We start from the raw sequence: 12,904 nt of genomic DNA on the forward strand, positions 1-12,904 counted from the left end.
GCAGGCTTCAATCAATGGGCTGCAGGCTGCTGAGCTGTGCAGTAATGTTCCCACTCTCTGTCCATTAGACGGGTGAGTAAACAAGGAGAAGACACTAGTGCTCAGCCCACCTGCAGTACATCTCATGAGTTTTCCCAAATCGCAAAAACACTTTTCCACTATACCCCTCATGTTTTAAAGTCATGCAGGTAGTTTGTTTTATGTGCCTGTTTTATGTACCATCCACCTCTGAGACTTCTGCAACTACCACAATACAACTGTTTCACTCAGGTAACTCAAGAGAATCCACAAACCTTTTATTGTCCAGAAGCATTTTGTTATGAAGAACAAAAATGGCTAAAACTATCCACAGTGAAGTATCCAAAGCAACTGAGACATTGTCTCTGGAAAAAAACAAACCTCATTGTTGCCGACCAGACCTGCGATCCCTAAGCATCAGTATTTGAAGAGTTTGGAATGAAACTCAAAAATCAACTTTCTTACTAACTGTACCTTTATGAAGGAAAGGTGAAGGAGATGCTATGTTCATGTCAGAGGGGTTGGATGGTACAGATGGGGAGAAAAACGATTCCCATGTTTGTAACTTCCCTGAGTTCAAGTCATTGGTCAAGACTTGTGTGATTGCAGAGTCGGTAGTGTAACGGTTAAAAAATATTGGAAACTGACAATACAAGAGTGTAACTATTAAACTCGGTCCTAATCACCTTGAATGATGGGCTGGCTGACGTGAGACGGCCATGTTTGTTTGCTCTTCAGGCACTCTCATACCATCGTGCGCCAAGTCGGACATATTGAAACTGTCAGAATAGTCGGCGTTGCCAGTTTCCCCGACTTGGATGTTGACCTGTATGCTATTAACAATCCAAACGCTGGTAATGACAATAACTTTGATACGACGCAAAAGCAACATCTGCAGACATCTGCAATGAAATATTTCTGTGAATTGACCCTTGAAAAACAATAACAACGACTACAACAACAACAACAAATCAATGACTAAATGAGTCCTTGAAGCATCAGTAGTGCTCTACACACCACTAATGATTTTTTAATGTATGCCCAGGATCCTCATCCAGCAACAGTGTCCTGTTCATGTAAGTGCAGAAGTGCAGTGGCAGAGTGTTTTGAACCAGATCCAATGCACCAAAACAAACTTTTGCTCAAACTGCCAAACTAGTGATGCTACAGAATTCAGATCATGCGCTGGCCTAAATCTTCACCGCTCACTCAGGGGATAGGGCATAGGAAATGAGTGTAGCACAGAGTCTGAAGTTTTAGGAGGATCTGAGATGAAAATAGACCAGTATATGAGAATAATGACTGCAGTGAGAGGTCAGTGGATCCTGAGTGTGTGTGGCAGAGGAGTAAAAAGAGGATTGCAGGCAGGTCACAGTGCAGACAGACAGACACACACACACTGGGCTGAACATGAAGATTAACTTATTACTGAGAGGTCACTGTCCCTGCAGGGTGAGTAACGCCACAGGAAAGTGAAAGGGGAGGAGAGGACAGTGCCCTATTTGTGTCTGCAGTGTGTCACTGCCTTTGAGACTGTGTTTTAAATAAAATAATAATACAGTAAACTTGTTTAGAGATCCCCTTACAGTGACTAACCATACAGCTGTGACTGCAGGGGACATTCACTTGCAGCTATTCAAATTCAGCTTTTAGTTTATAAAAGATGCCTTTTTATATTAGTTTCCAAACTTTTATCACATTTATTTTAACCCACTATGTATTTAAAACCGCCCCTTATCCTGCAAGCAATGAACAGATACTGGATGGGGGGGGGGGAAACTTTCATCTTTCAAGTCCCGAGGGGGAAATCCTTTTAAAGACAGTCAATGCACCACAAACTGACCCCACAACAACATACACACTCATCAAACTGGAGGCATTAGGAGGTACTCAAGGCACCTTCCAGCCCACGCAAACCCAGCTCACAAATACATACTAAAGAGGGGAGAGAATGGAAGAGGAGAGTCCAGCTGAGATCAATGATGCACATTAACAGAAGCCTGTGTGAGGAGGGGTCTGCTCGTCAGCCTCCGTGGCACTGGGTCAAACATGTCAGAGCAGTTATGTCAATGATGCAAATGATGTGAATGATGCGAGCGTTGCATGCATTGCACCCATTACACTGTAATGCTCCCCAGAGTTACGTTGACAGATTGAAGCAGAGTGGATCTCAGTAACTTTTTGTCTGGAAATGAGAAAACAAATATTAAAACGCACAAAGCAGACAGCAGCGAGAGCCATTATGAGCCAGTGAATATGTTCTGAGTGACCTTTTAAACTCCTGGTATAACTGACCTGAGGCTGCAGTCGTGCATATTTGCATTGGCCATTTAGCCAACGCTCAAGGCAGGACCGAGCTTTTATGAAATCAATTACATGTCTGAATCAATGCACATTATCCATCAGCAATATAATCAAGTACTGAGCCTCTTTCATGCTCTGTGGTCACATGAGGTGGCTGTTGCATCCATCATCACCCTTACCCTCTACTAACTCATCCAGGCTGGTGATCTTCCTGCCTCCATCCAACGTGTATAACGTCCGGACTCCTTGAGGGAGGTTGACATTGTCCGACAGGGACCTTGTGAGCTCCATGAGCAGAGCATCCAGAGACCTGAACCGGTCGTTAGACACGGCATACACCAAACCTTTAAAGTATTTGTCTCCATTGCGGTAAAAACGCACTTTTCGGGCTTTTTTCTCGGTCGTGAGGGACTGGAGAGTGCGCGTGCGGTAGAAGCTGCAGTGCGCGCTGTGCGCCGGGCTGGGGACCAGACCGTTCCCTCTGGAGCCCGAATGGGACCCGGACACAGAGTTGGTCCTCGGTGTCCGGTGCGGCTTCTCCCGCTCCTCGAAGTGTTCAAATTCAATACTTCTGCTGAGCGACATGTTCTCGGCCTCTCTTTCTCTTTACGCCTCAAACGAAATCCCAAAACAGAAGAAGCAACTTTTTTATCCAGAGAGCGCAGGAGGATCGATGGTGACAGAGAGGGTAACACGTGTGCGTCCCCAGCCTCCTTCCCTTCCAGTCCAGAGAGTGACTACTTGCTGCACCGGCACAGCTCCCACAATAAGAAACAAGTCCGGGAATAATGTTGAAGTCCACAGAGACACTGAATCCCGTCCTGGCTGATGCGATGGATTGATCTGTCTACCTACAAACGCGCAGCAGGAGCAGTAAATCCAAACGCCAACTCGGGTCTATCCGGTTGAAAACGTGTCGGATAATGAGCGGCTGTGTTTGACAGACATCGCACTGGACCTGCCGTCGGGTTTCAAACAGAGGAGAAATTTCACAAAACTTCGGCGCACCGCACCAGAGACCGCAAGCCGCCGCCTTCTCCACCTCACATCCTCTCTGTGACTGGTCGGCAGCTCAAGCTGTCAAATCAATGGATAATGAGAGAGGGGGGAGCCCTCCCCGCCTCAGGGTCCTAATGCTCTCTATTGTTCTGCTGATATATTCAGGGCCCGGAAACAATGAAGTTGACACTCATCCTCAGTGACCTATAATGTGTTCAAACTGTAAAAAAACACCAGAGAAACTTACTTGGATAACGTTAAAGGTGCATTATGTAGTTTTGGGGACGACATTTTAATCAGACGAGAAAGATTGACTGAATTTTTTTATACCTAAACAAGCTAAATAAACAAACTCTCTTTGTTTTCATGACTGAATAAACTAAATAAACAAACCGACCTTTTAAGTTCAAAACAATGTGGCGGACCCTGCCACATTTCTAGCTTTAAACAGTGCTCTGGGGACCTTATTTTCCTCTGAGAACAGCTCGTTTAGTCACTTACGGAAAATATATATATTTCTGAGTTTGTGTTATTACTTCATTAACATTGTAAATATTAAAATTCTGACCGCGAACTTCTTCTCCAAAACTACATAGTGCCCCTTTAATGATCAATACTTCTAGAGTTGTCAATCCTGGGTCGACAAAACAAAGGTTACAAATAACACAGTTAGCCTACTATAAGAATATTATAGGACAATTAGCAATATTAGCTCAAAGGGATATTACATTTAGTGTGCTAGGTTAGCCAGCCTACATTTATTTATGAGGCTTTTTTCACATTTAAATGAAAAATGTCATCATTTTAGTTATGCCTATATGAGAGGGTGTAGCTATACCAGTATAAAAATCACTATTATGCCATGGTCTAGGTGAATGCTCGATTCTGATTGGCTGGAGGGTGTCATTTAACTTTTGATATACGAACAACTCTGGATCTCCTGAAACAGTGAAACAGCCTGTTTACCATTCCAAATAAATGTGTAGTCCTAAAACACGGAAATCAGTTAGCGTTTTTGGCACATCCAATTCCTTCTATATCCTCTGTTGCACGTCGGGTGATTCAGGCCACCACGTCATCAATGAGTTCCTGATAATGGACACCTCGCCTGGCGTTATCCCTGACATAACTGTTCATCTTACCCAATGCAGAGCTCAAGAAACTTCCAACGAAGGTCGAATTCAGGAATTTGGCCGCTGACAGTTAGGTTTACTGGCCATAGAAAGTGCAACACAGTAATTTATCAGGTAAACACAGGCTACATACAAGTATAAGTAAAAAGAGTAGCCTAAAATACAGCCTGGTAGGATATTAGCAACACACTGACCTTAGCCTCAGACAGCGTGCTAGTCGCAGCTAGCTTGGTGAGCAGTAAAATTTGACTAAACTTAACACAGAAAAAAATACATTTACAAAATAACACTCACAAAACAGCTGAAATACAAACATAGGCTACTCTAAAGAATATTGTGCCCTACACTGAAATTGTTTTTTGAACAGTCAGCTGACAAATCAGATGAATTGCAATCATTGCTAGATGGAGGGCTTCATTGATCTGTAGTTCACTGAAGCAATTTTAAGGCTTTGAACTGCACTGTGACATTTATTCTTTAGTCTAATAAACCTATTATTTTTTAACCTGTTTTAATGTTTTGTTTCTTGATGTCTTCCTACTTGTTTTTAATGTATTTTAAATGCAATTTTTAATGTCTTAATGAAATTATATGCCCCTGTAAAGCACTTTGAGTTGCCTTGTGTCTGAATTGTGCTATATTTATTCACTTGCCCTGGCACACAGTAGCCTATATGAAAACAGTAGTCTATATAACACAGAGAAAGATACATATATAGACTGTTGTGTTTGTCTCTGAGGACATAAATACAGAACGTCTGTGTTGCACAGTGCAGCAAATAGGCCTGCTAAGATGGACTCTCCACGACTGCCAAGTAGTGAGCCTGGATTATAACGGGGCTATGCCAGTTTTACTGACCGCCTGGTGGGTTCCTCACCACCATTCCCTGCCAGGCTCTTACCTTCCTGCGTCACCAGCTGGCGCAGCGAAGCGCAGACCTGAGCCACTCTGTCACTGCGGCCTGTCAAAAAGCAGGGCAAACAGTAGTGTGGGCAGATTGGGGATGAGTTAACCCACTTTTCAACTCAATAGCCTAATTCCTGAAGCCAGTGCAACTGAAACCACTGATTCTATCTTTGTCACACTTTAAAAGCACTCATCAGGGACACGCTAGTTTTTAAAGGCCCTTCAGTAACTTTTGATCATAAAAGTTACAGGCAAAGTCGCATATAAATTAGAAGAGTTCATTGATTAAGCCACTTTGACCTGTTTTAATGAATATGTCTGTTATAAACAAAAGATCAGAACAAATAATGGTAACCCTACAGTAGACCTCTTTTGTTAATTCATTCCTTATTCTTCATTTGGATCACAATTTGCTTTCACAAAATGTTTGCTACTTTTTCTGGGCTCCACATAATAACAATGATGATAATTATAATAATAATATGATATAAAATCACACAGTATCAAAAGGACAAGGAAAGTCAAAAGAAGATTTGTCACTCAATTTGAGACAATGGCTTGAATTCTTTTATTTTGGCGGTGGGCTGACCCTTGTGTTGACATTATTACACACTGTGTATTTGAGGAAGGAAATTACATTTTGACTGAATAGAAACAAGTTAATGCAAGTGACCTCATCTGTGTGCCGAGCAAGGTTTTATTGATCTGTTCTTTCCATTAAAATCTATTTAAGTTCAACCAATGAGTTTACAGCAACGTCTCTTCGAACTGAAAGCCACCTGTGTTGGCTGTATTGTTTGAGCAGCCTTTGAGGGAGGAAGTTGCTTAGCAGAAAGCAAACAGGAGTGCTCTTCCCCCCGGCAGAGGGAAATCCTGTACGGAATGACAAAGCAGAAAATCCCTCAATGACAAGAATCCTTCGCTCTAAAATAAAAATAACAATCAGGTTGGCTATAAAGCTTAAGCCTCCCCTGACTCTTTCTTCTGGTACTTTTGGTAAGCTACTAATATAATGCAGTTCTTGAGGGATTTGTGGAATAATTCTCCTCAGGCGTTTGTATGAAAATCACTTAGCAAAACAATCCACTCTCGAGGCAACAATACAAAGCATATGATCAGCTGCAAAGCATTGCTGGTTTCAGGACTAAATCACATGCCTTTTGAGTATTATAAGCTACTTATTTTGAGAATTGAAAGTACAACGTTTTGGCTCAAGTAGTTTACATCTTTGTAAGTTAGATATAAATTGTTCCTTGTGTCTTAAAATGTAAACATATTGCTGTAATCTCTGCATGTTACCATTTGTTATGTGCAATGGAAATTCAGCATTTTATATACACTATGAAACGAGTCTCCATAGGATGTAGCTCCAGCATGTGTGGGTCTATGGATTATTTTCATGGTGGGCACCAGGTGCCACAGCCCTTAGACAATCTCAGAATAATGTGTCGATAAAGATGCGGATATGGCTTTGGGGTCAAAGGTCAAGGGAGAGGAAAGGCAGCAGTTTAAGAAAAAGGCAATGTAGTACAGCTTTCCTATCACATCCCACAGGCATCGCAGTCATAGCTGTAGAGAACAATTTAAACCCCAGTTTGTGAGCAGATGTTTACAGATAAAATCTGACAAAAACAGAGCTGCAGTCAACACAAAGCCCCAGATTAAAATATTGTAGTTATTTCACTAAATAAGTACAATAATCAGCATTTAAATCTATGAATGACTCTTTTGTTTTCATGAGGTCAAATTCAAAGAAATGCCTGTCTGCTCCAGTGAAGACATGAAAGAGAGAAAAAAAAATACTCCAACGCCCTCTAGTGTTGATGCGGACGCTGTGTGCGCTGTGCGCTGTGCTGACTGTGCCGAAACAAAACTTTTTAACCAGACAGTGTTTCAGAAAGGCTTTATTTTATTTATGAGGAATAATAAAAAAAAAATGCAGAGATACAGAGGTGCATTTTGGGCACAGAGCAATACTGATGTGGTGTTTAAAACTGACCAATAACATTCAAAATAATGAATGCAATATAATGAAAAGTATAAGTTTAAGAGATAAGTGTTGATGACGAGGTCCTGACTTACTTCAAGGACTGAACCCCCTTTGTTTGCTTCTTCTTCACTATGACAACTATACACTACCCACATCGCTGCCAGTGTCACAGCAGTTCCCCTGTCTATCTCACACTCTATCTTGCTCTCACTTGTGAACAAGACCCTGAAATACTTGAACTCCATCACTTGGGACTGTAACTCGTGACAGTGGCAGAATTTCATCACCTCAGACTTGAAGGGTGCCAACTCGGTTCTCAGCTGCTTCACACTTGGCTGTAAACTGCCAACAACAAAACAACATCAGTGGCAAAAAGCAGACATGCAATCCTGAGCTCAGCCAACCGGAGACTCTCCACTCCTCTCCGGCTGCACCTCGAGACTCTGACTAACACAATCACAAACAGAATTGGTGACAAAGCACAACTCTGGACCCATTGCCAGCACACAGCTATAACTCAGGTTATACAAGACCGGGTGGCTCATATTAATGACCCAAGAACTGCAAGGACTTTCTGACCACCGCTCAGAGCAGCAACCTCTGCAGTGGAGGCTTGTACAAAATCAACTGGGATTCCATGTCCTCAACCGTCACTGGGATGCAGGGAAAAATCCTGTGGAGGGGCCAGATGTTCGCATTCATCCTCACTGCACATATGGGTTTACTGCATTTGTCCAGCAATTATCCCGCTATGTGATCCAACTCAACACCAGATGGTGACCAGTTGCTTATGTTCCGCTCTTTGTGCAAGTGTCCAAAACATATGACTGCAGACCTGAAAATACAGCAAACAAAAGCTGATCGTTGGTTGTCGGTGTTCTGGTATTATGTACAATTATGAAGAACCTTCATTTCCAACACAAGCGGATGAATAAATAAAAATTAAATAAAATAAAATATTTAAAGTGTTCAAAATCGTCAGTGTCGACATGGCAAGTGTCTGTGTAATGTTGCCCAGTGTGTGAGTGCAGGCTGGAAATGGAATAGTCATGACTGGATGATTACCCTGTCAGTCAAACTCCTCACAGCACTGCCTGATTGTCCATGGATTAAATCAGATCATCATCACGCCTGTGTCAAGAGTCGTCACCTCAGATTCAAAAAAATGTCTCCTCCTGAATGACAGCCAGAGTGCAACATCAAACTTTGTCCAGTTAAAGACACATTTGGATCTGTAAGTCTGATAACGATTGATGTCTTGACTTGACTTGGGACTTGAACTGCCTGAGCTAAGGGCTCGATTTGACTTGACACAATCTATGACTTGGCTTGCCCAAGAAAAAATTACTTGCTTGAGACTTGGACCAAATGACTGAATCGTGTCTGCCTCTCAGTCATCCTATTCCTACATTTCTGAGTAGCACACACCAGTGTCTGAACACTACCATGGAGTCCCCAAGCAGCACCCTCCCACCTTTTCCTTCTCGGGCCAGGCTCTGTGAGGAGGCCTTGGTACTGTATTCCTAGTCCTGGCAGGAAGACACTGCTCTCATAGTCTGGCACCTCACCTGGGACTAATTTGCCTTGGGGCACTCTAAGAAGCTGTTGCCTCTGACAACATACCTCCCTGGATAACAGGGGCATGGAAACCCATGGACTATAATAAGGTCTCAGAGGGGTGCAGAGAAACCAAAAGGACAAAGGCCAATTAGCAGCTTTTACAAGCACCAGGAATACAATTCAGGAAGTCATGACAAACAAATATGTGCAAATCATCAAAGCATGAAATGCAGTTAAAACTGGGATAATTACGGTTTGGGTTTGATTTCAAAGTTCGCAGTGTGCCGTATAATTAAAGGTCCAAAGATATCAGACTGCATTTTTGTCCCACGTTTTTCATAGTATCAAAAGTTTGGACATTTTCTACACAGATGCCAACACCTCTGTTAGGACTATGATGTTTTGAAATACAATATGCATTATTCATCAAAGGTTAAGGTGAGATTTCTAAAAAATAAACAGCACATGTTGATGGCCGATGCCATAAGAAACTGTTGTGTTTCAGAAACTCTCTGAATGAAACATGAAGCACAATTCCATGCATTTGTCTTAGGAAAGGTGCACAAAATGTGCGACAACCATAAACCAACCGCAATCATTCCCAGCAATGACCCATGACAACATTTATGAGGATAATAAAAATGAGAGTCACACACTGCCATTGTAATTTCACCAAGCAACCCTTTTGCCATAGTTTCCTAGTTCTGCAGAAAAGAAATGAGCAGCCACGAAACATTTTCTGCTTTTCACCAGGTGGTTTGCCCACAGCAAAATATATACTGTATCCACACAGCAGGGATTCACAAGCCTTGGCCTGATCAAAGACAAGGGTGTTATAGGTGCCAGACGATGTGGGCATGCCACAGCTTGGTTAGAAACCTTATGATGTGAACCTAGCACTTCCTCCACTACAAAGACAAATTGAATTATAGCAGGTCACTTCAGGTTTTACACCATTTGGCAGCAGTGACTCTGAGGGGCCATGTTTTCCCACAATGACCCAATTCTCTCACATTCTGTTAAAGGTAGAGGAGCCGGTATTGCTGCCAGGTCAGCTAGCATGGTGCTGTAAGTGAGCAGAGGCTGCATTACCATGTGGGGCATGAGAAGTGAAAGGGGAAGAGGGTTGATTAGAAATATAAATCTCCCATCCATGCTCCATAATTTGCAGTGTCAAAGAACAATCCAGTTGATTTACTGTATTAGCCATAACTGTCAAATATGTAGCACACATGAGGAGGAAATCTTAAACTTTGGGGGGATATTTTCATCGGACAAATCTGCAGTGAAATGGCCCACGGCAATGAATGAGAAAGTCCTGGGGTAGCTAGCTGACACACATTTTAATCCACAGCAGAAGATATAACTGAGCAGAACTTGCACAAGACCTGCCTGCCACCAGAGGACCCACATAATAGCAAACCATGTAGTGTCTTTGTTTTTGGTCTTAGTTGAGGTATTTGAGTTGAGTCTTTGTGTTGCCCGTGTTTTTTATGTGTGTGATATTTTCGTATTTAAAGCAACATTATGTAGAAAGTGGTGTTTTTGTGTAATTTGGCACTTTTCTTTTTTTTGGCACAGTTTCTGAGTGCAACACCACCGTCGTAAATACAAATCCCAGGCCTGTGACAATTTGTCAGATGTAATGTCGGTGCTAACTATAAACAAATCTTATTACGTCATAACAATGTTATGTGTTGAAAACTTGCATGTTGAAGTAAACATGTATGTAACGCTGTGATCCTACCCTCTCACTGAAGTTACATGGCTGAGACAGAGACACCGTTAACCCTGTTACAAGACACTGTATCATCAAAACGATTTTGAAGCTGTTATTTTAAGGTAAACATTGTAGTGATGTTTTTAGTAGTAGGTTGTTGGTGATAAATGAATGAGAGTGAAGAAATGCAAATCATGCATCAAAAGACACACATACAATTCATTTAGAAATAAGTTAGAAATAGATTAAAACAAAAAGTAATTAATTAATTTAATTTTAAAAAAGTTTTAAAAAAAGACAAGGTATAGCATTCTATTATAATAATAGTCCTGTTAAGCACCACTTTGCATGTCTGACCACTAGATGGGGCTCATACACTTACTTACAGTGCAGCTACTGCTTACTTCAAAATGGGTGATTTATTTTTCAGCTTAAATATCCATATCATTAAAATATTTTATTTATGCATTTCAGATAAAAGAAAAAAGAAGCAGTCTTTTTGTTTTCAGCTGATTTGCTGACACTGACTTTAAATAATTGCATCAGTGTAATGAGCACCAACAACAACTTCATTACCATGAACATGGGAGTGGTTGATTCAGAGGCATATGTCCATTATGGCAACCTGAGAATAATACACATGTGGGAGGGAGGCGAAGTGAATGGAAACAGAAAATAACAGCAAAGGAGAAGAGGAAGGGATTCTCTTTGGAGAACAAATTAGAGTGTACAGGAGGAAGAAGGTAGAGTGTGTGGAAGGGGATATGATTCAGTGAGGCGAGGATGACATGAGGTATTTCTTGAAGAGATGAGTTTTCAGACTCCAAAAGAAAGTGAGGAGTAACTGGAGAGGAAAAAAAAAAATCTCTCTGCCATCAGGGAAAAGAGCAGGATGGAGAGCAGTTCAGTCTACATGGGGTGATGAACAGACTGCAGAGAAGAGAGAGCTGAATTATTGCTCAAAAAAGTAGACGACTTTAAAAGAGATATTTTTCCTTTGAAAAGTCGGTGAGTTTGCAATCAAGGCGTGTTGTGCGTGTTTCTGGGTATATTCTCCCAAACCAGAATCTACCACACCGCCCACCCTCAGACCACCACACTGCTCTTATGTGTCACTCCACCTCATGGCCTTGACGTGACATGAAACACAGTCTTATCGAGGACTTCCGATGGCAGAAAGACACATCTCCGATCAATAACATACTCTGTATGAGTCCTCTGCAGGGGCCACAAACATCTAGACATTAATAGCACTGTTAATCTGTCAGAGCTGGTGCTGGTAGATTACAGTTGGAGAGGTCATCGCATTGAACAGTCAAAACTAATGGAGGCTGACACATGTCAGAGCGAGGCATTGCTCGGGCCTGATCTCATCCAAGACATCCTGCTCCTCCCCGGAGAAATCACTGGCCCCCGTGGCCTTATCTTTGAAGGAAGCAGCAAACACTAACCCATCAAAGGCACGAGTACTGTACACATAGCATTGATCTGCTGCTATTATAAGGTGTCAGCTTATCTGACAACATTACCGCTTCATGATGGTGCTACAGTGGCGATGAGGAGTGAAAATATGTTTTAATATTATTTTAATCTTTTTTTTTTTCATTCCTCATCGTCCTTCAATGCAAAAAATGGAGATAAGAAGAACATTTTGGTACCACTTTCTAATAAGGCACCCTTTATATTGGGTTTATGAGTAATACCTAATGAGTTTATTAACTGTCAACAAGTCGTCTACAAGCTATTGACAAATGCAAGGTTTGGATTGCCATCTCTCTTTATTAATAATGCAGTTGGAAACGTGGTTACTAATGTTGGTAACCCATTAAAAATCACAACTTCCTCACTTTATATAAGTGAGGGGTGTAGTGTAGTATAACTAGTTTATTGGCAGTGAAACTTTTTTTTGGTCATTTTTCGATCAGGTAACAATCGAAACAAAATACATTTTTTGGCCATAGAAAGAAAGAAATGTTACATTTTTAATGTTATTTGTAGTTTACCATTGCATCTCTACTGTAATTGATATTCCTTGCACTTTTCCATCATGAAGGAGTGGGCACTTTTTGTTGGCATCTGACTTTTGTTAGTTCAAACTACTTTTTCCAAGCAGCTTGAGTTAACCAAACCTACTGTAGATACGTCAACAGGGTAGCTTTGCTGTGGTTGAACTTTCAAGTAGCCCCCTCCACACTGGTCATCACTGCAGTTATAAATGGTAATAAGTCATTAATAAAGGGTTTTCACAATCCACCTTAGGGAAGCATTAAAGAG

General features: G+C 41.6%; 1 protein-coding gene across 7 annotated transcripts in view; it reads right to left on the bottom strand.

Annotated features, from left to right (window-relative positions):
- The window catches only part of dclk2a (doublecortin-like kinase 2a), a 44,663-nt gene extending 41,293 nt beyond the window's left edge, over positions 1-3,370 (bottom strand). For all 7 annotated transcript variants that reach the window (XM_084382254.1, XM_084382256.1, XM_084382255.1 and 4 more), the window contains exon 1: positions 2,502-3,370. In XM_084382254.1, the coding sequence (XP_084238380.1) occupies positions 2,502-2,907 (406 nt within the window). In that variant the 5' untranslated portion in view covers positions 2,908-3,370. The remainder of the gene's footprint in view (positions 1-2,501) is intronic.
- Between the last annotated feature and the right edge of the window lie 9,534 nt (positions 3,371-12,904).

Source organism: Pagrus pagrus (assembly GCF_965226575.1).
Source record: "Pagrus pagrus genome assembly, chromosome: 2".
Taxonomy (NCBI): domain Eukaryota; kingdom Metazoa; phylum Chordata; class Actinopteri; order Spariformes; family Sparidae; genus Pagrus; species Pagrus pagrus.